Source organism: Vicugna pacos, chromosome X (genome assembly GCF_048564905.1).
Source record: "Vicugna pacos chromosome X, VicPac4, whole genome shotgun sequence".
Lineage (NCBI taxonomy): Eukaryota > Metazoa > Chordata > Mammalia > Artiodactyla > Camelidae > Vicugna > Vicugna pacos.
This window is the reverse complement of record NC_133023.1, coordinates 107601689-107628078: the sequence shown is the minus strand read 5'-3', so window position 1 is coordinate 107628078 and position 26390 is coordinate 107601689. Positions and strand designations below refer to the sequence as shown.

At 50.3% G+C, this 26390-nt stretch overlaps 2 protein-coding genes across 2 annotated transcripts; both read left to right on the top strand.

The window, feature by feature from the left end:
* The first annotated feature begins 11231 nt into the window (after window positions 1-11231).
* LOC140691853 (melanoma-associated antigen 8-like) lies at window positions 11232-11946 on the top strand. The gene has a single exon (XM_072956124.1). The coding sequence runs from the start codon at window positions 11288-11290 to the stop codon at window positions 11903-11905; it is 618 nt and encodes a 205-aa protein (XP_072812225.1). The 5' UTR covers window positions 11232-11287; the 3' UTR covers window positions 11906-11946.
* Window positions 11947-18344: 6398 nt separating this feature from the next.
* On the top strand, window positions 18345-19178 carry LOC140691809 (melanoma-associated antigen 8-like; the record flags this gene model as incomplete). The annotated part of the gene is made up of 1 exon (XM_072955943.1): window positions 18345-19178. A coding segment is annotated over one exon (834 nt), but the record flags the coding sequence as incomplete, so codon positions are not given.
* Window positions 19179-26390: the final 7212 nt, after the last annotated feature.

Genomic DNA, 26390 nt, shown 5'->3' with positions numbered 1-26390 from the left:
CCTCTGCTTGACAACAAATGACCAGCCCTCTCTGTGCATGTGCACAAATCAGGTGGCTTCCAGGTCTCTTTGGGGTACTGGGACCTAGAGCCCATCTCTGGGTAATAAATTGCCAAGTCTGATTCCCTTTTTCTCAGTAATTCCTGCTTGCTTTCATCTCTCTCTCCTTGAATTTTACTCTAAGCAACAGTGAGGATCCAAGCCACATCACTCAGAAATCTCTTCTGCTAAATATCCAATTGTATTGCTTGAAAATTCTCTTTCCAGGAAACAGTGGACCACAATTCGACTAAGTTTTTTGCCCCTTTATAAGAAAGATCTCCTTTCCTTTAGTACTCAATAACTTCTTCCTCCTTTTGGTCTGAGAAATCACCAGAACGACCTTTACCATCCAGATTTCTGCCAACATTTTATCATGATTATTTATGGATTCCCAAAGAAGACATTTGCTTTCTCTCCAGCTCTCCTTTTTCATTGTGAACCCTCATCAGAATCACCTTTAGCGTCCATATTTCTATGACCATTCATAGGTGGGTCCCCATGGAAATGTAATATTTACCTCCGCCCAGGTTCCCACAGTGAATATCTGAGAAAAATCCCTTTGCTTTTCTGGCAGGGGTAGGGCAAAAGGAATACTTTTCAAATAGCCAGAGCACTCTGCTCTTCTTAACAAGCCCATTCCTCATCTGCTGGTGTATTATGAGAGTCTATCTGACCTAGAGGGAAAGGAAATACCCAAGTCCAGCCCACTCTAGCCATTCTGTCTCACTGAAAGGGGAAAAATATTACCTGATAAGCACTGAAGTTCACAGTGCAGATGCACAGGTTTGCTAAAAGACTGAGACCTAATCATAAGACTGTAGAATACTTCCGTTCCCCTCACACCTCACCACCATATTAGTAAAGGCCTGTTTAGAATAGTTCCTTTTACCCAGTACATCATGCCTCGATATCCAGAAAAATTTACAAGACATACTAAAAAACAAAAAATATAGTTCGAAGAGATAAAGCAAGCATCAGGACCAGACTCATATATGGCAGGAATGTTGGAATTACCAAACCAGGAATTTAAAATAACTATGATTAATATGCTAAGGAATGTAATTGATAAAAGTAGACAGCATGCAGTTCAGACAGGCAATGTGAGCAGAGAGGTGGAAATTTTAAGAAAGAATCAAAAAGAAATGCTGGAAATGAAAAACACTATTTTAAAAACATTAAGACTGCCTTTGATGGGATTACTAGTAGACAGGACATTGTTGAGAAAAGAATCTCTGAGCTTGAGACTATCTCAGTAGAAACTCACAAACTGATAGCCAACAGGAAAAAGATTTTTAAAGACCCAGAATATTCAGGAACTGTGGCATGACTACAAAAGGCATAACATATACCTAATGGGAATACCAGAAGGAGAAGAAAAAGAAAAAGGAATAGAAGAAAGCTTTGAAAAACTAATGACCAAGAATTTTTCCAGATTGATGTCAAGGCACCAAACCACAGATCCAGGAAACTCAGAACATCAAGCAGGATAAAGGTAAAACAAACAAACAAAACCAAACCACACCTAGGCATATCATTTTTAAATTACCTGAAATCAAATATGAAGACACAATTCTGAAAGAAGCCAGAGTAAAAAGAGCACTTAATCCACAGAAGAGCAAACATAAGAATCACATCTCACTTTTCCTCAGAAACCATGCATGCAAGAAGACAGTGGAGTGAAATTAAATAAAGTGTTGAGATAAAGAAATTCCATCAACCTAGAATTCTGTACCCTATCCAATTCTCTTTCAAAAGTGAAGGAGAAATAAAGACCCTCTCTCTCAAACAGAAATTGAGGGAATTTGTTCCCAGCAGACCTGCCTTGAAGAAATGTTAAATAAAGTTATTTACAGAGAAGGAAAATGGGTTAAAAACTTGGAGCTAAACTAAAAAGCACTGGAGCATAAAGACCACTGGGGAAAGAATATGTGAAAGTAAAATTTTAAAACCTAAAATTTTCTTATTCTTAATTTATCTAACAGATAACAGTTTGTTCAAAATAATAATAGCATCAAAGTATTTGATTACACATATGTGCTTATGTATAAGTGAAATGATTTGTCAGCTATGATACAGGATGGAGGAAGTAAGATTATTTTGTTGTTATAAGCTACTCATGCTACCCATAGTGATTTAATGTAATTAGAAAGTGGACTTGGATTAGTTGCAAATGTGTATTAAAAACTGCAGGGCTACCATTTAAAAAAAGTTTTTTAAATGTATAAATGATATTCTAAGAAAGGAGAGAAAACTGAATGATATAAAGCAAACAATTAAAACCACAATAAGAAGAAAAGAGTAGGAGACAAAAACAGGAACAAAGAACAAAGGCAACAAATAGAAAATAGTAAAAAAAAAAAGGTAGATATTAATCCAACCATATCAGTAATCACTTTGAACATCAAAGGTCTAAATCCACCTATTAAAAGACAGAGATAGTCAGAGTGGACAAAAAGAAGACCCAACTATATGTTGTCTACAAGAAATTCACTTTAAATGTAAAGACACATATAGATTAAAGGTAAATGGATAGAGAATGATAAACCATACTAACATTTAATCAAAAGAAAGCAAGACCGGCTTTATTAACTTCAGACAGTGGAGACTTCAGATCAAAGAAAGCTATTAGGGATGAAGAAAAGCGTCACATAAAGATAAAGGCATTAATTCTCCATGAAGGCATAACAATCCTTAATGTGTATGCACCTAACAAAAGGGCATCAAACTATGTGGGACAAAAACTAATAGAATAGCAAGGAAAAATAGATGAATCCACCATTATGTTCACAGCAGCATTATTTACAGTTGCCAAGATACGGAAATAACCTGAGTCCATCAATAGATGAATGGATAAAGAAGAAGTGGTATACACACACACACACTCAGACACACACACACACACACTGAAATACTACTCAGCTACAAAAAAGAATGAAATTTTGCCATTTTCAGCAACATGATTGGACTTGGAGGGCATCATGCTAAGTGATATAAGCCAGAGAGAGAAAGACAAATACTGTACAATGTGACATATGTGTAATCTAAAAAATGCAACAAACAACTGAATATAATAAAAAAAAAAGCAGACTCACAGATATACAGAACAAAGTAGTGGTTACCAGTGGGGAGAGGGAAGAGAGAAGTGACAACATAGGGGTGAGGATTAAGATGTACAAAACTATTATGTATAAAATAAGCTATAAGGATATACTACACAACACAGGGAATATAGCAAATATTTTCTAGTAACTATAAATGGAGTATAACCTTTAAAAATCGTGAATCACTACATTGTACGTCTGTAACTTATACAATGTTATACATCAGCTATACTTCAATTAAAAAATCAATTAATGTAATTCATCTCATTAATAGGCTAAAAAAATCACAAGATCATATCAATGCAGAATAAACATTTGAAAAACCCAACACCCACGCATGATAAAAATTCTGAGTAAAGGAGGACCAGAGTCGACCATCCTCAACTTGATTAAAAAACTCTACAAAAAACCTACAGCTAAAATCATATTTAATGGTGAGAAAATTGAAGCTTTCCTACCAAGATCAGGAACAAAGGAAGGATGTTCCCTCTCAAGACTCCTTGAAAACATAGTACTGGAAGTTCTGGCTAATGCAGTAAAACTAGAAAAGGAAATAAAAGGTATAAAGACTGGGAAGAAAGAAATAAAACTGTCTTTATTCATAGAAGACACGTTTGTCTATGTAGATAATATGAAAGAATCAACAATTTAAAAACTCCTGGAACAAGTAAGCAATTATAAGAAGGTTGTAGGTTACAAAGTTAATATACAAATGTAAACAATTCCCTTAGATAACAACAATAAACAAGTAAAATTTAAAATTAAGACACAATGCAATTTTCATTAGCACTCTATAAAAATGAAATACTTGGGTATAAATCTAACAAAATATACACATGATTTATATAGGAAGCTACAAAGCTCTGATGAACAAACTCAAAAAGCTAAATGGAGAAATATTCTACATTTATGGATAAGATGACTCAACATTGTCTTCCAAAGTGTTTGGAAGGTTTCCTACAAAACTACACATACTCCTACAATACAACCCAACAATCACAGTCTTTGCACTTACCCAAAGGAGCTGAGGACTAAAATCACAAAAGTCTGCAAATGGACGGTTATTGCAGCCTTATTCATAATTGCCCAAACTTGGAAGTAACAAAGATGTTCTTTAGTGAGTGAACGCATACATAAACTGTGGTACATCCAGTCAACAGAGTATTATTCAGGACTGAAAAGAAATGAGCCACTGAGCCATGAAGTGACATGGAGGAAACTTCCATGCATATTATTAAGTAAAAGAAGCCAATCTGAAGAGGCTACGTACTGTATGATTCCAATTATATGACATTCTGGAAAAGGTAAAACTATGGAGTCTTTGGGAAAAGAAAAATCAGTGCTGTCAGGAGTTGAGGCGGGGTTGGGGGGGAGATGAATAGGCTGAGCACAAAGAACTTGTAGGGCAGTGAAAGTGCTCTGTGTGATACGATAATGATGGGTACATGTCATACATTTGCGCAAACCCACAGAATATACAACATCAGAGTGAACCTGAATGTCAACCATTACCTTTGACTCTTTATGAGGTTTCAGTATAGGTTGATCAGTTGTAGCAAATGTACCACTTGGGTGTGGGATGTTGATATTGGGGAAGGCTATGCATGTGTGGGAGCTGGGGCTACATGGGAAATCTCCGTACTTTCCTCTCAATTTTGCTGTGAACCTAAAACTTCTGTTTAAGCAATGCCTTAATAAAAATAAATAAATGAATACATAAAAATAATCATTTAACTCACTTTAGTTTTTGTACGTATGTTGAAAAAAGTCTAATAACTAAATAATAGTGATAGCTTCAACTTGTCAAAAACTTAAGCAATACATACAAAGCTATATAAAACCATCTGTGTGATACAGCCCAAGTGATACTCAGAGGGAAATACATAGAATTAGAAGGTAAGAAATAATGAATATAAATGCAGAAATAGTGAAACGGAAAACAGTAGAGCTGAATAACAAAAGCCAGTTCTTTCAAAATACTCATGAAGTAGAATTTTTTTGAAAATATGCCCAATTATTAATGAAAAAAGCAAACAATATAAGTTAAATAAATTGTACAAAATACAAATGCAGAGGAGATTTAAATATTATAAGCCAACACGACAAATATGTGATACCTTTCCCTCAGTATAACCCAATGGTGAATGTGGTCAAGGAAAAGTTTCTACATATAGAAGTTTTTCAGCTAATAAACAAAGCAAGAGAGAAAGAGAGAATGAGAGCATTGCCATTCAGCAACGCCATAATGGATTTGTGGGTAAAGGTGATGATCATCAATGACTGCCAGCATCAGCACAGAGAGAGACAACCAGACACTATTGTCCCTCCTACTGGAAGTACACAGCATCACCTATGGAGTGGTCTTGTAAAACAGCAACAATAAAACAAACACACAAGCACCTCAGTCCGATCAAGCTTATACCTATAATCACTACTTTAACGAAATACAAGAGGCTGGAAGACATGTTAAAGGGCACCGAAATGTTACTTTCACTAAGATCTGCACTATGAGGTACTGGACAGAACACGAGACCTGTTTTTTTTCCTACCAAAAGAAATTTAAGGAAAAAGAGGTGACGTGAAAGGAATTCACAGATTTTTAAGACTTGAGGAACATAATGAATAACCACAAGGTGTGGACCATATTTGGACACCAATTCAAGTTTCTGAAAACATATAAGGCTCCCAGGTACATGTGAAAAAAACTGGACATCTGGTGATATGAATGACATTTAATTTTTTGAAGTGGTAATTGTATTGGGTCTATGGTTTATTAAAAAGAAGTCCTTATCTTTTAGAAATGCATATTGAAATATTTAGACATAAAATGATGTGATGTCTTGGGTCTGTGTCCCATTATTCCAGAGACTGAGATGTGGGCTACGTGGGGAAATAACTGGAGCCAGGTTGCCACGTATTTAAGGTTTTTCATGCTCAGTGATAGGTATATTGGGTTTATTTTGTATTCTCTCTGCTATTGTATATGTTTTAATCTTCCTGTAAGAAAACATTTCTTTATAACTATCATGTAATTAAACTTGAAATCCTAAGTCATCACTCTTTAGGAAAAAAAGTGACCAAGTTACCCATACAGCAATAGAAAACCTTACCCCCAAAATACAAACTGAAACTGTATTTAAAGCTCAAGTCACCATCAAATGTTCCAGGACAGGTAGTTTTTGGAGACCAGTTCTACCAAATGGTCAGGGCACACTCATCACCATCTTATGCCAACTCTTCCAAACACGTGAAAAGACGCACAATTGTTCAACTCTTTCTCCCAGGCTAGCTATCATTCAAAAATAAATGTGTGTGTGTGTGTGTGTGTGTGTGTGTGTGTGTGTATACATATGCATATATATGCATGACTGGGGCATTATGCTGTACATCAGAAATTGACATATTGTAACTGACTGTACTTCAGTAAAAATAATTTAAAAAAACTAGATGTGAGCATACCACAAAAAGAATGCATGCACCAAGTTCATTCAAACAGCAAATATCCTAAATAAATAGCACATTCAACAAGTCAGTGAATTAAACCAACACTCTGTGTCTGAGGAATGAAAATATGATTTAATATTTGAAAATGTCTTCAATGGTAATTCCTATGCTAACAAATCAGGGGAAATTTTTTTTAAATTTGATCACATCAATGGGTTAAGAAAGTCTTTTAAAGGAATTCAGGATGAGTTCAAACTAAGATGAGAAAGAACTTCCATTTCCTAAAATAGACAATAAACACATACTTACATGTGAACTATTAGAAGCATTCCCATTAGTCAAGAACTACACAGAGATAAATATTCTCACTTCTACCATTCACAACTGTACTGGAACACAAAGCCAGAGCTGTGGATGTCACATGAATAAGATGTATAAATATTGAAAAGAGACAGTGTTGGCTAACAATCTGGTCATCTATTTTAAAAACTCAAAGCAGTAGGCACATTGGATATTCAAGCGAATGAGACTTCACCTAGTGTAAAGAAGATCATTATAGCAAAATACAGAGTTCTGTCACACAACTAATACTAACTAATTAGAACATGTAACAGAAAAGACCCCATTCAAAACAGCAACAAGATCCAAAAATTACCTATGAAGCAGCCTGATGAAAACGAACAAGATCCATGTAACTATACATAAAATTGTATAACGATGTATAATAACGTGTATTTTATATATATATATATATCCAGATAATATATGACTACATAGTTTTATATAGCTATATAAATACATATCAGAATACAAGTAAACTATGCAAGTTTACTGATGGAGTCAGGTAGCAGAAGTCCCAAATAAATGGAGCAGTGTATCATACTCATCGATGGGGACCAGAATACACCAGTTCTGCTTAAGTAATATACAGATTTAGTGCCTTCTCTGTAGCTACCAAAATGACAGTCAAGCTCAGACTGCTGACATCTGCTCCCCAAATTAAACCTGGAAAACTATAGGAAAAAGCAGGGGGGGGAACCAACAACAAAATCCAAACAACAAAGCATGAGAAAGCCCTACGGGAGACTGCTGACTATGGGGAGATGGTCCTTGTGTTTGTGGTGGGGGAGTGGGGAGCAGCAGGGAAGTGGGGGGATGCTGTGGGCTGCACAGATGCAGATGGCAGGACGGGTAGGGGAAATGCTTCAGCTTCTTTCCTGCTTCACCGCACACATCTGAGCCAGGCTCTCACACCACACATGCCAGTAGCCCTGGGGAAATATCAGACAGCAGGAAAGATGGTGCTGACTGAGGCATATGATTCTGGAATCTGTGCTATCTACAGCCATCTGAAACTACCTTTAGTGGGTGAGGACAGGTCAGCCAAAAATTATTAGAGAATGTAAAGAATAGATGAAAAATAGAATGACGAGGGACCCACAGAAAGTAAGGGCGGGTATTCTTTCATGAAATTACCTTAATATATACACACACATACACAAATATATATTCTAAAAATATGTTTGGGAGAGATATAAAATGTATTGTTTACTAGAAATAAGGGTTCAGAAAACAACAACTATTGCACTAGACAATGTAAAGTTAGATAAACTCAAAACAGCAGGGCCTCCCCAAATCCCACTGCTTAGCTTCCTGCAGGTAGAGAAGAAACCTTGCAGAACAGACCTTCTCCGAAGTCAGGCTGGCGGGCCAGGAGCCCCCGACAGAATGTGCGTTACAATCTGCTCCCCCACGGTCACGGTCACGGTCACGGGCAGGTAGGTGCCCTCCAGCATCTTTGCTGGGACTGCAGCCTCTGTCTGAGAACGGTGGGTGAGGACTCTCCTGGGTGAGGACAGAGGGTCCAACGACCACATGACGGAGGGTCCCTGCAAATGAAACGGCCCCGAGCACGAATCCTGGAGGACCACGGGCGGTGCTATGAGGCTGAGCACAAACCCGCCCCCACCTCCTCAGCGAACTCTGGCAGTCAGAGAGATGGTCTCAGGGGCTAAGTCTCCGGTGGACTGAGGGCGGCTCCCAGGTCCTGTCAGGAGTCAAGGTGAGGACACAGGAGACTGAGGCCCCCGGGAATCCACCTCGGGCCCCTCCAGACAGCCCTGGGAGACTCCCGGGCATGGGGTCCGGATCTGACGGGCGCTGATGCCCCCTCCCTGGGGGGTGAGAGAGGTGAGGGCCTGGGTGAGGGAGGCCGGCTTCAGGTCTGCACAGGGAAGGAGCCCAGCGCTGCCAGGAGTCAAGGTGGAACCGTGTGGAGGGACACAGATCAATGGAACACGATAAATCCAGGTCGGTTCCGCTGTCAGCCCTGGGAGACCGCAGGCAGGGTGGCGGGGATCAGTGCCCCAACCCCCACCCCCGCTTCCCTCTCGGGGGTCCAGGCTGTGGAGGGGCCTGGGTCCAAGGGGAGCAAACTGAGGTGGGCAGAGGGAGGGGCCCAGGCCCAGCCTGGAGCCCAGGTGGGGAGCAGAGGGAGGGCTGAGGGACCCCCGGGGAATCCATCTCAGCCCCTGGCGTCCACGGTCCTGGGAAGCCCTGGGCTTGGTGGCCTGATGTGAGTCCACAGACTCCCCTGGGGGTCTCTGGGCAGTGAGGGCCTTGGTGTGAGGGTGTGGGCTCGGGTCAACAAGGGGGCGTCCCAGGACCCGCCAGGGCTGAAGCTGAGGACCCTGACGGAGGACAGAAGTGGCCAAACAGATCCCTCCCCTGCTGTCAGCCCTGGGAGGGCCTGCGTGTGATGAGCACTCGTGGGGCCTTGACTTCCTGACATCCGGGTCTCGGAGGGACTGTGGTCCTGGGATGAGGGGCGTGGCTTCGGGGGTTCCAAGGGGAGGCTACATGCCGCCTGAGTCAAAGTGAGGACCCCGAGGGACAACGGAGGATTCCTGCACCCCGGGACAGTGTTGGGGCTTGGAGGCCTTGGGACAGGGTGAGCACCGGCGGCATTTCCTGCCATCCGGGCCTCAGAGGGACTGGGGTCCTGGGATGAGGGGCGGGGCCTCGGGGGTTCCAAGGGGAGACTACATGCTGCCTGAGTCAAAGTGAGGACCCTGAAGGAGGAAGGAGGGGCCCCTGAACCCAGAAAAGTGGCCACCCCACAGAAAGGTGCCCTTGCTTTCAGCCGCCGGCGGCCCGAGGGGAGGACAGGCCCACGTGGTTTGTCCTGACTTCCGCATCCGAGTCTCAGACAGACTGGGGACATAGTGAAAGGGCGGGGGCCTCAGGTCTGCGGAGGAGAGAATCTCAGGGCCGCCTGGGAGTGAAGGTGCCGACCGCGAGTTAGCATTCAGGGACCCTGGACCCCAGAACAGAGCCAGTCCTGGGAGACCATGGGGCGGGAGGACCTCGGGCAGCAGTTCCTGAAATGCGGGTCTCGGAAGGACTGGCGTCCCGGAATGACGGGCGGGGCCTCAGGTGGGCTGAGGGGGGAATCTCAGCTCCTGCCAGGAGTCAAGGGGAGGACCCTGAGGGAGGAGTGAGGGGACCAGAAACCCCAGAACAGAGGGGACGCAACCGATCCTGCCCCTGCTGTCAGCCCTGGGAGGCCCCCAGGCGGGATGAGCACACGTGGTGTGTCCTGACTTCCGCTTCCAGGGCTCAGAGAGACCGGGGACTTACTATCAGGATGGGGCCCTCAGGTGGTTGGAGCGCAGAATCCCAGGTCCCGCTTGGAGTCACGGTGAGGACCCTGAGTTAGCGCGGAGAGGACCTCCCACCCTAGAAGAGTGGGAACCTGCCAGAGCCCAGGCCTGCTGCCAGCACGCGGGTCCAGGGCTGTGCCACAGTGTAGACCCCAGGTCTCCCCTCCTTTCTCTCCCAGGGGCTCCAGACACCGGGAGGTGAAGGCCTAGGTCTGAGACACGTGTCCTCGGGTCACAGAGCACAGGAGGCCGGCAGTGTCAGGACTGAAGGTGAGGTGTGGGCCCTGAGTGTGTGCCCGGGGGCTCCTGGAACAGAGGGGACCCCACGACGCCAACGTCCACTCCACCCACCCCCTGTCGCCCCCAAAGCCTCGGACTGTGCCGGCTGCACCCTGAGGAGCCGCCTCACTTCCCCCGTCAGGTTCACAGACGACCGTCCACCAGGAGGAGAGCCCCTGTGAGGCCGAGGGCACCCCTGGAGAGGAGACCTGTAAGTGGCCTTTGTCAGAGCCCCCCAGGGTGGGTTTCTCAGCCCGGGCCGCTGACACTCCCTTTCTTCCCCAGGCCCGTGGGTCCCCATCTGTCACCCCTGGCCTCGCTCCTCTCAGCTGCCCGACACCACTCACCGTGCCTCCCATTCAGATGCGTGACCTCCACCACACTGAAGCCGACTTTCAGGACCCAAGAGAGGCTGAGGGTTCCATGGATGAGCAGGACATTTGGGTGGAGGAGGAGGAGGAGGACGAGGAGGAGGAGGAGGAGGAGGAAGGCGGCGCATCCCCGTTGTCTCCCTCCTCCTCCTCCTCGTCGTCTTCCTACTCAGTCCTGTTCCTGGGCACTGGCGAGGAGGCGGCTGATTCTGGGACACCCAGTCCCACGCAGAGCCCTCAGGGTGTCTGCCCCTCCCCCACAGCCGTGGCAGCCCCTCCATGGAGCCAGTCGGAAGACAGTGGCCTCAGAAGCCAAGGTGAGGAGGGGCCCAGCTCCGGGCAGGACCCGGCAGATGCCGAGTCCCGGCTCCAAGATGCATTACACTTAATGATGGCTGAACTGATGGGCTTCCTGCTCCACAAGTACCGCACAAAGCAGCCGACCTCAAAAGAGGAAATGCTGAATGCGGTCCTCAGAGATGACCAGGACCACTTCCCTGTGGTCTTGAGCCAAGCCTCTGAGTGTCTGCAGCTGGTCTTTGGGGTGGATGTGAAGGAGGTGGACCCCAGGGAGCACTTGTATGTCCTGGTCCCCACCCTGGGCCTCACCTACGATGGCATGCAGGACGACGGGCAGAGCATGCCCAACACTGGCCTCCTGGTGATACTTCTGGGTGTGATTGTCCTGGAGGGCGACTTTGCTCCTGAGGAGGCAGTCTGGCGAGCACTTAGCAAGATGGGGCTGTGTGCTGGGAGGGAGCACTTCATCTACGGGGAGCCCAGGGAACTCATCACCAACGTGTGGGTGCAGGAGGGGTACGTGGAGTACCGGCAGGTGGCCAACAGCGATCCCGCTCGCTACGAGTTCCTGTGGGGTCCCCGGGCCTACACGGAGACCAGCAAGCTGCAAGTCCTGGAACATTTCCTCAGGGTCAATAGAAGGGGTCCCAGTTCTTTCCCATCCCTGTCTGAAGAGCGAGTGAGTGATGAGGAAGAGGGGGCCTGAAGCAGACTTGCAGCTGGGCTCCTTCTAGGCCCCTGTCCGGCAGCTTCTCCCGCCGGGCAGGAAGTGAGGCTGACTCTTCACTGTGTGTCTGAAGAGCAAGCAGTCAGCCTTTTAGGTAGTGAGGGCTCGGGCCGGTGGGGGGAACACGGTGTACAGCAACTCTGGGCTCCTGTTCTCTACAATGATATGGAAATTCATCTTCATTTCCCTTAGTGATGCTTCAGATGTTATTCGTTTTAATAAATATCAATATACTTTATTTTATTATACAGTTTTTTTAAAGATTACATTTCATTTACAGTTCTGAGAAAATATTGGTTATATACCCCTTGTTGTGCACCCAATGAACCTTGTTGTGAACCTTCCTTACACCCAATAGTTTGGACCTCCCGCTCCCTCACCCCTATATTGCCCCTCCCCCCTCCCCCCTGGTAATCACTAGTTTGTTCTCTATGAGTCTGCTTCTTTGTTATAGTCACTAGTTTGTTGTATTTTTTAGAGTCCACGTATAAACTGATATCATACAGTATTTGTCTTTCTCTGTCTGATTTATTTCACTTAGCATAATGTCCTCCAAGTCCATCCATGTTGCTGCAAACGGCAAAATTTTGTTTTTTATGGCTGACTAGTATTCCGTATGTGTGTGTGTGTGTGTGTGTATCCATTCCTCTGCTGATGGACATTTAGGTTCCTTCCACATCTTGGCAATTGTAGATAACGCTGCTATGAATATTGGGTGCGTGTATCTTTTCAAATTAGTATCTTTTTTTTTTTTGAGATATATACCCAGGAATGGAATTGCTGGGTCACTTGGTGGTTCTATTTTTAGTTTTGTGAGAAACGGCATACTGTTTTCCACAATGGCCACACCAATTCACATCCGCACCAACAGTGTAGGAGGGATCCCTTTTCTCCACATCTTCGCCAACATTTGCTCTTCGCGTTCTTTTTGAAGGTAGCCATTCTGACAGGTATGAGGTGATATCTCATTGTGGTTTTGGTTTGCATTTCCCAGATGATTAGTTATACTGAGCATCTTTTCACGTGCCTGCAGGCCACCTGCATTTCCTCTTTGGACAGATGTCTATTCTGTTGTTCTGCCCGTTTTTAGTTGGGTCATTTGTCTTTTTGATGTTGAATTGTATGAGCTGTTTATATATGGTGGTTATTGCTCCCTTGTCAGTTGTATCATTTGCAAATATTTTCTCCCCTTCAGTAGGTTGTTTTTTTTATTTAGTCAGTGGATTCCTTTGCTGTGCAGAAGCTTTTAAGTATAATTAGGTCCCCGCTGTTTATTTTTCCTTTTATTTCCTTTGTTTTAGGAGATGGATCGAAAACGTTATTGCTGTAATTTACGTCAGAGAGGGTTCTGCCTATGTTTTCCTCTAGGAGTATTATAGTATCCAGTCTTGAATGTAGATCTTTAATCTATCTTGAGTTTATTTTTGTGTATGGTGTTAGAGAATGTTCTAAGTTCGTTCTTTGACAGGTAGCTGTCCAGTTTTCCCAGAACCACTTATTGAAGAGACTGTCTTTTCTCCATTCAATATCCTTGCTTCCTTTGTCGTAGATTCATTGACGGTAAGTGTGTGGGTTTACTTGTCGCCTCTTTATCCTGTTCCATTGATCTGTGTGTCTGTTTGGGGGCCAGTACCGCACTCTTTTGATTACTACAGCTCTGTAGTATAGTCTAAAGTCAGGGAGCATGATTCCTCCCGCTCTGTTCTTCATTCTCAAGATTGTTTTAGCTATTGGGGTTCTTTTCCTTTTCCGTACACTTTTTTAAGTTATTGGTTCTTGTTCTGAGAAAAATGCCATTGTTATTTTGACAGGGATTGCTTTGAATCTGTAGATTGCCTTGGGTAGTACGGCCACTGGGTTGTATGGTCAACAACACTGATTCTTCCAATCCAAGAACACGGTGTATCTTTCCATCTGTTGGTGTCATCTTCAGCTTCTCACATCAGTGTCTTGTAGTTATTGGAGTACAGGTCTTTGGTCTCCTTAGCTAGCTTTAGTACTAGATTTTTTTATTCTCTTTGATGTGATGGTAAATGGGATTGTTTCCTTAATTTCTCTTTCTGATGCTCCTTTGTTAGTGTATAAGATGCAACAGATTTCTGTATATTAATAATAATATTTAATAAGCTTCAGTATCTTAGTTTGTGAATGATATTGATTACGCATGTATTGGTACTTATGCAGCTCAAGACTGAGTTTTGCTATTTTGTAAAACAAATTGGGAAAGCTTCCATCATACTTCGCGATGCCAAAGTAGATAACACCGCACTGGAATAGAAATTTACTTGGAAATGTGAGAGTGATCAGCACTAAACTCGGTGGGGTCAAGAGAGAGAGAAGTAAAAGTGAAAGATAGTTAATTATTGGCTCCTCCTCCCTTTTCTTCTGTCAGTCTATAAAATTATAATTATGTGTGTATAACCTGGATTTGTCTGGCTCAGTTAAGAAAGGAGGAGAAAGGCAACCTGAATCAATAGGATCCCTGCTCACCATCTCAGTTCATCCGCAGACGTACACCGAGCCTCTGCTCTCTGGAGGGCTCGGTGTTAGCAGTGGGGACACTCGGAAAAGCAGGACAGCCCACACCTAGGATAGTCTAGGAGCCGCAGTCACATCGGGAAGTTGGTGACATGTCTCCTGAGTCCCATAGGGCAAAGGAAAATAGGGCGAGGGGGTGGGGGTCCGGGAGAGAGCACCCAAGTGTAAGTGCCCAGCGCCAGGGCAGTTCAGGGCTTTGGGAAGCTGGGGTGGGGGGAGGGCGGGGCTCCTTCTGTGGGAGGTGATGGTAATGAAGCTGGGTGTTGGCGGCAGGCAGACGTGCAGACGGCACTTGTTAGTGGTGAGAGGAACGTGTCAGGTGGGAGATTGCTCTGAGAAGCCCTCTGGGATCGTGGATACATCTCCTGGGCGAGAAGGGAAGGTGTACTTTGTTCAGGGATGCTTAGAGACCTGCTTATCCTGCCTGAGCTGCTAGAACACTCAGAATGCTCCAACTGCAGGGAGGAGTGGCGTTTAATGTGGCTCACAGTGTACTCAGTCTTGGCATATATAGTTGAAGAGGTTTGGAAACCGCCCCAAACTTGGGGTAGGATTTACTGGGGTGTGTTCTTGGAAACTGTCTGCTGGACACTTACACTGATGGGTCAGCTCCCCTCGATGGTCAGAATCCAAAGCCATAGATGAGGAATGGTCCTGGAAATCGCAGGGAGGAAACACCCACCGAGGCTGAATTCCAAACAGGGAATCCACCTCCGGCCCCCCCGACAGCCCTGGGAGAGCCCCGGGCACGGGGTCCGGATCTGACGGGCGCTGATGCCCCCTCCCTGGGGGGTGAGAGAGGTGAGGGCCTGGGTGAGGGAGGCCGGCTTCAGGTCTGCACAGGGAAGGAGCCCAGCGCTGCCAGGAGTCAAGGTGGAACCGTGTGGAGGGACACAGATCAATGGAACACGATAAATCCAGGTCGGTTCCGCTGTCAGCCCTGGGAGACCGCAGGCAGGGTGGCGGGGATCAGTGCCCCAACCCCCACCCCCGCTTCCCTCTCGGGGGTCCAGGCTGTGGAGGGGCCTGGGTCCAAGGGGAGCAAACTGAGGTGGGCAGAGGGAGGGGCCCAGGCCCAGCCTGGAGCCCAGGTGGGGAGCAGAGGGAGGGCTGAGGGACCCCCGGGGAATCCATCTCAGCCCCTGGCGTCCACGGTCCTGGGAAGCCCTGGGCTTGGTGGCCTGATGTGAGTCCACAGACTCCCCTGGGGGTCTCTGGGCAGTGAGGGCCTTGGTGTGAGGGTGTGGGCTCGGGTCAACAAGGGGGCGTCCCAGCAACCGCCAGGGCTGAAGCTGAGGACCCTGACGGAGGACAGAAGTGGCCAAACAGATCCCTCCCCTGCTGTCAGCCCTGGGAGGGCCTGCGTGTGATGAGCACTCGTGGGGCCTTGACTTCCTGACATCCGGGTCTCGGAGGGACTGTGGTCCTGGGATGAGGGGCGTGGCTTCGGGGGTTCCAAGGGGAGGCTACATGCTTCCTGAGTCAAAGTGAGGACCCCGAGGGACAACGGAGGATTCCTGCACCCGGGGACAGTGTTGGACATTGGAGGCCTTGGGGCAGGGTGAGCACCGGCGGCATTTCCTGACACCCGGGTCTCCGAGGGACTGGGGTCCTGGGGTGAGGGGCGGGGCCTCGGGTGGCCAGAGGCTAGACGACATGACGCCTAAGTGACGACCCTGAGGGAGAACTGAGGGCTCCCGGAACCCGGAAAAGAGGCCATCCCACAGACAGGGAACCTTGCTAGCAGCTGTCCGGAGGCCCGAGGGCAGGACGGGCCCACGTGTTGTGTCCTGACTGCGGCACCCTGGTCTCAGAGAGACCGGGGACTTATTGTGAGATGGGGGGTGGGGGGACCATCAGATCTGCAGAGGAGAGAATCCAAGGTCCCACTGGGAGTGAAGCTGATGACTGTGAGCGAGCAGTGAGGACCCTGGACCCCAAAACACAGTCGGTCCTGGGAGGCCACAGGTCGGAACAAGCACAGGCGGCATTTCCTGCCATCCGGGTCTCGAGGGACTGGGGTCCTGGGATGAGGGGCGGGGCTTCAGGGGTCCCAAGGGGAGGCTACATGCTGCCTGAGTCAAAGTGAGGACCCCGAGGGAGAACGGAGGATTCCTGCACCCCGGGACAGTGTTGGGGCTTGGAGGCCTTGGGGCAGGGTGAGCACCGGCGGCATTTCCTGCCATCCGGGCCTCAGAGGGACTGGGGTCCTGGGATGAGGGGCGGGGCCTCGGGTGGCCAGAGGGGAGACCACATGCCGCCTGAGTCAAGGTGAGGACCCCGAGGGAGAACGCAGGGTTCCTGCACCCCGGGACAGTGTTGGACCTTGGAGGCCACAGGGCAGGGTGACCACCGGCGGCATTTCCTCACACCCGGGTCTCTGAGGGACTGGGGTCCTGGGGTGAGGGGCGGGGCTTCGGGGGTTCCAAGGGGAGGCTACATGCCGCCTGAGTCAAAGTGAGGACCCTGAAGGAGGAAGGAGGGGCCCCTGAACCCAGAAAAGTGGCCACCCCACAGAAAGGCGCCCTTGCTTTCAGCCGTCCGGCGGCCCGAGGGGAGGACAGGCCCACGTGGTTTGTCCTGACTTCCGCATCCGAGTCTCAGACAGACTGGGGACATAGTGAAAGGGCGGGGGCCTCAGGTCTGCGGAGGAGAGAATCTCAGGGCCGCCTGGGAGTGAAGGTGCCGACCGCGAGTTAGCATTCAGGGACCCTGGACCCCAGAACAGAGCCAGTCCTGGGAGACCATGGGGCGGGAGGACCTCGGGCAGCAGTTCCTGAAATGCGGGTCTCGGAAGGACTGGCGTCCCGGAATGACGGGCGGGGCCTCAGGTGGGCTGAGGGGGGAATCTCAGCTCCTGCCAGGAGTCAAGGGGAGGACCCTGAGGGAGGAGTGAGGGGACCAGAAACCCCAGAACAGAGGGGACGCAACCGATCCTGCCCCTGCTGTCAGCCCTGGGAGGCCCCCAGGCGGGATGAGCACACGTGATGTGTCCTGACTTCCGCATCCAGGGCTCAGAGAGACCTGGGACTTACTATCAGGATGGGGCCCTCAGGTGGTTGGAGCGCAGAATCCCAGGTCCCGCTTGGAGTCACGGTGAGGACCCTGAGTTAGCGCGGAGAGGACCTCCCACCCTAGAAGAGTGGGAACCTGCCAGAGCCCAGGCCTGCTGCCAGCACGCGGGTCCAGGGCTGTGCCACAGTGTAGACCCCAGGTCTCCCCTCCTTTCTCTCCCAGGGGCTCCAGACACCGGGAGGTGAAGGCCTAGGTCTGAGACACGTGTCCTCGGGTCACAGAGCACAGGAGGCCGGCAGTGTCAGGACTGAAGGTGAGGTGTGGGCCCTGAGTGTGTGCCCGGGGGCTCCTGGAACAGAGGGGACCCCACGACGCCAACGTGCACTCCACCCACCCCCTGTCGCCCCCAAAGCCTCGGGCTGTGCCGGCTGCACCCTGAGGAGCTGCCTTACTTCCCCCGTCAGGTTCACAGACGACCGTCCACCAGGAGGAGAGCCCCTGTGAGGCCGAGGGCACCCCTGGAGAGGAGACCTGTAAGTGGCCTTTGTCAGAGCCCCCCAGGGTGGGTTTCTCAGCCCGGGCCGCTGACACTCCCTTTCTTCCCCAGGCCCGTGGGTCCCCATCTGTCACCCCTGGCCTCGCTCCTCTCAGCTGCCCGACACCACTCACCGTGCCTCCCGTTCAGATGCGTGACCTCCACCACACTGAAGCCGACTTTCAGGACCCAAGAGAGGCTGAGGGTTCCATGGATGAGCAGGACATTTGGGTGGAGGAGGAGGAGGAGGACGAGGAGGAGGAGGAGGAGGAGGAAGGCGGCGCATCCCCGTTGTCTCCCTCCTCCTCCTCCTCGTCGTCTTCCTACTCAGTCCTGTTCCTGGGCACTGGCGAGGAGGCGGCTGATTCTGGGACACCCAGTCCCACGCAGAGCCCTCAGGGTGTCTGCCCCTCCCCCACAGCCGTGGCAGCCCCTCCATGGAGCCAGTCGGAAGACAATGGCCTCAGAAGCAAAGGTGAGGAGGGGCCCAGCTCCGGGCAGGACCCGGCAGATGCCGAGTCCCGGCTCCAAGATGCATTACACTTAATGATGGCTGAACTGATGGGCTTCCTGCTCCACAAGTACCGCACAAAGCAGCCGACCTCAAAAGAGGAAATGCTGAATGCGGTCCTCAGAGATGACCAGGACCACTTCCCTGTGGTCTTGAGCCAAGCCTCTGAGTGTCTGCAGCTGGTCTTTGGGGTGGATGTGAAGGAGGTGGACCCCAGGGAGCACTTGTATGTCCTGGTCCCCACCCTGGGCCTCACCTACGATGGCATGCAGGACGACGGGCAGAGCATGCCCAACACTGGCCTCCTGGTGATACTTCTGGGTGTGATTGTCCTGGAGGGCGACTTTGCTCCTGAGGAGGCAGTCTGGCGAGCACTTAGCAAGATGGGGCTGTGTGCTGGGAGGGAGCACTTCATCTACGGGGAGCCCAGGGAACTCATCACCAACGTGTGGGTGCAGGAGGGGTACGTGGAGTACCGGCAGGTGGCCAACAGCGATCCCGCTCGCTACGAGTTCCTGTGGGGTCCCCGGGCCTACACGGAGACCAGCAAGCTGCAAGTCCTGGAACATTTCCTCAGGGTCAATAGAAGGGGTCCCAGTTCTTTCCCATTCCTGTCTGAAGAGCGAGTGAGTGATGAGGAAGAGGGGGCCTGAGGCAGACTTGCAGCTGGGCTCCTTCTAGGCCCCTGTCCGGCAGCTTCTCCCGCCGGGCAGGAAGTGAGGCTGACTCTTCACTGTGTGTCTGAAGAGCAAGCAGTCAGCCTTTTCGGTAGTGAGGGCCAGGGCCGGTGGGGGGGAACACGGTGTACAGCATCTCTGGGCTCCTGTTCTCTACAATGATATGGAAATTCATCTTCATTTCCCTTAGTGATGCTTCAGATGTTATTCCTTTTAATAAATATCAATATACTTTATTTTATTATACAGTTTTTTTAAAGATTACATTTCATTTACAGTTCTGAGAAAATATTGGTTATATACCCCTTGTTGTGCAATACGTTCTTGAACCTTGCTTACACCCAATAGTTTGGACCTCCCGCTCCCTCACCCCTATATTGCCCCTCCCCCCTCCCCCCTGGTAATCACTAGTTTGTTCTCTATGAGTCTGCTTCTTTGTTATAGTCACTAGTTTGTTGTATTTTTTAGAGTCCACGTATAAACTGATATCATACAGTATTTGTCTTTCTCTGTCTGATTTATTTCACTTAGCATAATGTCCTCCAAGTCCATCCATGTTGCTGCAAACGGCAAAATTTTGTTTTTTATGGCTGACTAGTATTCCGTATGTGTGTGTGTGTGTGTGTGTATCCATTCCTCTGCTGATGGACATTTAGGTTCCTTCCACATCTTGGCAATTGTAGATAACGCTGCTATGAATATTGGGTGCGTGTATCTTTTCAAATTAGTATCTTTTTTTTTTTTGAGATATATACCCAGGAATGGAATTGCTGGGTCACTTGGTGGTTCTATTTTTAGTTTTGTGAGAAACGGCATACTGTTTTCCACAATGGCCACACCAATTCACATCCGCACCAACAGTGTAGGAGGGATCCCTTTTCTCCACATCTTCGCCAACATTTGCTCTTCGCGTTCTTTTTGAAGGTAGCCATTCTGACAGGTATGAGGTGATATCTCATTGTGGTTTTGGTTTGCATTTCCCAGATGATTAGTTATACTGAGCATCTTTTCACGTGCCTGCAGGCCACCTGCATTTCCTCTTTGGACAGATGTCTATTCTGTTGTTCTGCCCGTTTTTAGTTGGGTCATTTGTCTTTTTGATGTTGAATTGTATGAGCTGTTTATATATGGTGGTTATTGCTCCCTTGTCAGTTGTATCATTTGCAAATATTTTCTCCCCTTCAGTAGGTTGTTTTTTTTATTTAGTCAGTGGATTCCTTTGCTGTGCAGAAGCTTTTAAGTATAATTAGGTCCCCGCTGTTTATTTTTCCTTTTATTTCCTTTGTTTTAGGAGATGGATCGAAAACGTTATTGCTGTAATTTACGTCAGAGAGGGTTCTGCCCATGTTTTCCTCTAGGAGTATTATAGTATCCAGTCTTGAATGTAGATCTTAAATCTATCTTGAGTTTATTTTTGTGTATGGTGTTAGAGAATGTTCTAAGTTCGTTCTTTGACAGGTAGCTGTCCAGTTTTCCCAGAACCACTTATTGAAGAGACTGTCTTTTCTCCATTCAATATCCTTGCTTCCTTTGTCGTAGATTCATTGACGGTAAGTGTGTGGGTTTACTTGTCGCCTCTTTATCCTGTTCCATTGATCTGTGTGTCTGTTTGGGGGCCAGTACCGCACTCTTTTGATTACTACAGCTCTGTAGTATAGTCTAAAGTCAGGGAGCATGATTCCTCCCGCTCTGTTCTTCATTCTCAAGATTGTTTTAGCTATTGGGGTTCTTTTCCTTTTCCGTACACTTTTTTAAGTTATTGGTTCTTGTTCTGAGAAAAATGCCATTGTTATTTTGACAGGGATTGCTTTGAATCTGTAGATTGCCTTGGGTAGTACGGCCACTGGGTTGTATGGTCAACAACACTGATTCTTCCAATCCAAGAACACGGTGTATCTTTCCATCTGTTGGTGTCATCTTCAGCTTCTCACATCAGTGTCTTGTAGTTATTGGAGTACAGGTCTTTGGTCTCCTTAGCTAGCTTTAGTACTAGATTTTTTTATTCTCTTTGATGTGATGGTAAATGGGATTGTTTCCTTAATTTCTCTTTCTGATGCTCCTTTGTTAGTGTATAAGATGCAACAGATTTCTGTATATTAATAATAATATTTAATAAGCTTCAGTATCTTAGTTTGTGAATGATATTGATTACGCATGTATTGGTACTTATGCAGCTCAAGACTGAGTTTTGCTATTTTGTAAAACAAATTGGGAAAGCTTCCATCATACTTCGCGATGCCAAAGTAGATAACACCGCACTGGAATAGAAATTTACTTGGAAATGTGAGAGTGATCAGCACTAAACTCGGTGGGGTCAAGAGAGAGAGAAGTAAAAGTGAAAGATAGTTAATTATTGGCTCCTCCTCCCTTTTCTTCTGTCAGTCTATAAAATTATAATTATGTGTGTATAACCTGGATTTGTCTGGCTCAGTTAAGAAAGGAGGAGAAAGGCAACCTGAATCAATAGGATCCCTGCTCACCATCTCAGTTCATCCGCAGACGTACACCGAGCCTCTGCTCTCTGGAGGGCTCGGTGTTAGCAGTGGGGACACTCGGAAAAGCAGGACAGCCCACACCTAGGATAGTCTAGGAGCCGCAGTCACATCGGGAAGTTGGTGACATGTCTCCTGAGTCCCATAGGGCAAAGGAAAATAGGGCGAGGGGGTGGGGGTCCGGGAGAGAGCACCCAAGTGTAAGTGCCCAGCGCCAGGGCAGTTCAGGGCTTTGGGAAGCTGGGGTGGGGGGAGGGCGGGGCTCCTTCTGTGGGAGGTGATGGTAATGAAGCTGGGTGTTGGCGGCAGGCAGACGTGCAGACGGCACTTGTTAGTGGTGAGAGGAACGTGTCAGGTGGGAGATTGCTCTGAGAAGCCCTCTGGGATCGTGGATACATCTCCTGGGCGAGAAGGGAAGGTGTACTTTGTTCAGGGATGCTTAGAGACCTGCTTATCCTGCCTGAGCTGCTAGAACACTCAGAATGCTCCAACTGCAGGGAGGAGTGGCGTTTAATGTGGCTCACAGTGTACTCAGTCTTGGCATATATAGTTGAAGAGGTTTGGAAACCGCCCCAAACTTGGGGTAGGATTTACTGGGGTGTGTTCTTGGAAACTGTCTGCTGGACACTTACACTGATGGGTCAGCTCCCCTCGATGGTCAGAATCCAAAGCCATAGATGAGGAATGGTCCTGGAAATCGCAGGGAGGAAACACCCACCGAGGCTGAATTCCAAACAGGGAATCCACCTCCGGCCCCCCCGACAGCCCTGGGAGAGCCCCGGGCACGGGGTCCGGATCTGACGGGCGCTGATGCCCCCTCCCTGGGGGGTGAGAGAGGTGAGGGCCTGGGTGAGGGAGGCCGGCTTCAGGTCTGCACAGGGAAGGAGCCCAGCGCTGCCAGGAGTCAAGGTGGAACCGTGTGGAGGGACACAGATCAATGGAACACGATAAATCCAGGTCGGTTCCGCTGTCAGCCCTGGGAGACCGCAGGCAGGGTGGCGGGGATCAGTGCCCCAACCCCCACCCCCGCTTCCCTCTCGGGGGTCCAGGCTGTGGAGGGGCCTGGGTCCAAGGGGAGCAAACTGAGGTGGGCAGAGGGAGGGGCCCAGGCCCAGCCTGGAGCCCAGGTGGGGAGCAGAGGGAGGGCTGAGGGACCCCCGGGGAATCCATCTCAGCCCCTGGCGTCCACGGTCCTGGGAAGCCCTGGGCTTGGTGGCCTGATGTGAGTCCACAGACTCCCCTGGGGGTCTCTGGGCAGTGAGGGCCTTGGTGTGAGGGTGTGGGCTCGGGTCAACAAGGGGGCGTCCCAGCAACCGCCAGGGCTGAAGCTGAGGACCCTGACGGAGGACAGAAGTGGCCAAACAGATCCCTCCCCTGCTGTCAGCCCTGGGAGGGCCTGCGTGTGATGAGCACTCGTGGGGCCTTGACTTCCTGACATCCGGGTCTCGGAGGGACTGTGGTCCTGGGATGAGGGGCGTGGCTTCGGGGGTTCCAAGGGGAGGCTACATGCTTCCTGAGTCAAAGTGAGGACCCCGAGGGACAACGGAGGATTCCTGCACCCGGGGACAGTGTTGGACATTGGAGGCCTTGGGGCAGGGTGAGCACCGGCGGCATTTCCTGACACCCGGGTCTCCGAGGAACTGGGGTCCTGGGGTGAGGGGCGGGGCCTCGGGTGGCCAGAGGCTAGACGACATGACGCCTAAGTGACGACCCTGAGGGAGAACTGAGGGCTCCCGGAACCCGGAAAAGAGGCCATCCCACAGACAGGGAACCTTGCTAGCAGCTGTCCGGAGGCCCGAGGGCAGGACGGGCCCACGTGTTGTGTCCTGACTGCGGCACCCTGGTCTCAGAGAGACCGGGGACTTATTGTGAGATGGGGGGTGGGGGGACCCTCAGATCTGCAGAGGAGAGAATCCAAGGTCCCACTGGGAGTGAAGCTGATGACTGTGAGCGAGCAGTGAGGACCCTGGACCCCAAAACACAGTCAGTCCTGGGAGGCCACAGGTAGGAACAAGCACAGGCGGCATTTCCTGCCATCCAGGTCTCGGAGGGACTGGGGTCCTGGGATGAGGGGCGTGGCTTCGGGGGTTCCAAGGGGAGGCTACATGCCGCCTGAGTCAAAGTGAGGACCCCGAGGGAGAACGGAGGATTCCTGCACCCCGGGACAGTGTTGGGGCTTGGAGGCCTTGGGGCAGGGTGAGCACCGGCGGCATTTCCTGCCATCCGGGCCTCAGAGGGACTGGGGTCCTGGGATGAGGGGCGGGGCCTCGGGGGTTCCAAGGGGAGGCTACATGCCGCCTGAGTCAAAGTGAGGACCCCGAGGGAGAACGGAGGATTCCTGCACCCCGGGACAGTGTTGGGGCTTGGAGGCCTTGGGGCAGGGTGAGCACCGGCGGCATTTCCTGCCATCCGGGCCTCAGAGGGACTGGGGTCCTGGGATGAGGGGCGGGGCCTCGGGGGTTCCAAGGGGAGGCTACATGCCGCCTGAGTCAAAGTGAGGACCCTGAAGGAGGAAGGAGGGGCCCCTGAACCCAGAAAAGTGGCCACCCCACAGAAAGGCGCCCTTGCTTTCAGCCGTCCGGCGGCCCGAGGGGAGGACAGGCCCACGTGGTTTGTCCTGACTTCCGCATCCGAGTCTCAGACAGACTGGGGACATAGTGAAAGGGCGGGGGCCTCAGGTCTGCGGAGGAGAGAATCTCAGGGCCGCCTGGGAGTGAAGGTGCCGACCGCGAGTTAGCATTCAGGGACCCTGGACCCCAGAACAGAGCCAGTCCTGGGAGACCATGGGGCGGGAGGACCTCGGGCAGCAGTTCCTGAAATGCGGGTCTCGGAAGGACTGGCGTCCCGGAATGACGGGCGGGGCCTCAGGTGGGCTGAGGGGGGAATCTCAGCTCCTGCCAGGAGTCAAGGGGAGGACCCTGAGGGAGGAGTGAGGGGACCAGAAACCCCAGAACAGAGGGGACGCAACCGATCCTGCCCCTGCTGTCAGCCCTGGGAGGCCCCCAGGCGGGATGAGCACACGTGGTGTGTCCTGACTTCCGCATCCAGGGCTCAGAGAGACCGGGGACTTACTATCAGGATGGGGCCCTCAGGTGGTTGGAGCGCAGAATCCCAGGTCCCGCTTGGAGTCACGGTGAGGACCCTGAGTTAGCGCGGAGAGGACCTCCCACCCTAGAAGAGTGGGAACCTGCCAGAGCCCAGGCCTGCTGCCAGCACGCGGGTCCAGGGCTGTGCCACAGTGTAGACCCCAGGTCTCCCCTCCTTTCTCTCCCAGGGGCTCCAGACACCGGGAGGTGAAGGCCTAGGTCTGAGACACGTGTCCTCGGGTCACAGAGCACAGGAGGCCGGCAGTGTCAGGACTGAAGGTGAGGTGTGGGCCCTGAGTGTGTGCCCGGGGGCTCCTGGAACAGAGGGGACCCCACGACGCCAACGTGCACTCCACCCACCCCCTGTCGCCCCCAAAGCCTCGGGCTGTGCCGGCTGCACCCTGAGGAGCTGCCTTACTTCCCCCGTCAGGTTCACAGACGACCGTCCACCAGGAGGAGAGCCCCTGTGAGGCCGAGGGCACCCCTGGAGAGGAGACCTGTAAGTGGCCTTTGTCAGAGCTCCCCAGGGTGGGTTTCTCAGCCCGGGCCGCTGACACTCCCTTTCTTCCCCAGGCCCGTGGGTCCCCATCTGTCACCCCTGGCCTCGCTCCTCTCAGCTGCCCGACACCACTCACCGTGCCTCCCGTTCAGATGCGTGACCTCCACCACACTGAAGCCGACTTTCAGGACCCAAGAGAGGCTGAGGGTTCCATGGATGAGCAGGACATTTGGGTGGAGGAGGAGGAGGAGGACGAGGAGGAGGAGGACGAGGAGGAGGAGGAGGAGGAGGAAGGCGGCGCATCCCCGTTGTCTCCCTCCTCCTCCTCCTCGTCGTCTTCCTACTCAGTCCTGTTCCTGGGCACTGGCGAGGAGGCGGCTGATTCTGGGACACCCAGTCCCACGCAGAGCCCTCAGGGTGTCTGCCCCTCCCCCACAGCCGTGGCAGCCCCTCCATGGAGCCAGTCGGAAGACAATGGCCTCAGAAGCCAAGGTGAGGAGGGGCCCAGCTCCGGGCAGGACCCGGCAGATGCCGAGTCCCGGCTCCAAGATGCATTACACTTAATGATGGCTGAACTGATGGGCTTCCTGCTCCACAAGTACCGCACAAAGCAGCCGACCTCAAAAGAGGAAATGCTGAATGCGGTCCTCAGAGATGACCAGGACCACTTCCCTGTGGTCTTGAGCCAAGCCTCTGAGTGTCTGCAGCTGGTCTTTGGGGTGGATGTGAAGGAGGTGGACCCCAGGGAGCACTTGTATGTCCTGGTCCCCACCCTGGGCCTCACCTACGATGGCATGCAGGACAACGGGCAGAGCATGCCCAACACTGGCCTCCTGGTGATACTTCTGGGTGTGATTGTCCTGGAGGGCGACTTTGCTCCTGAGGAGGCAGTCTGGCGAGCACTTAGCAAGATGGGGCTGTGTGCTGGGAGGGAGCACTTCATCTACGGGGAGCCCAGGGAACTCATCACCAACGTGTGGGTGCAGGAGGGGTACGTGGAGTACCGGCAGGTGGCCAACAGCGATCCCGCTCGCTACGAGTTCCTGTGGGGTCCCCGGGCCTACACGGAGACCAGCAAGCTGCAAGTCCTGGAACATTTCCTCAGGGTCAA

Coding starts and splice junctions, on each gene's coding strand:
- LOC140691853 (XM_072956124.1), top strand. CDS start 11,288: ATGATGGCTGAACTGATGGGCTTCCTGCTCCACAAGTACCGCACAAAG.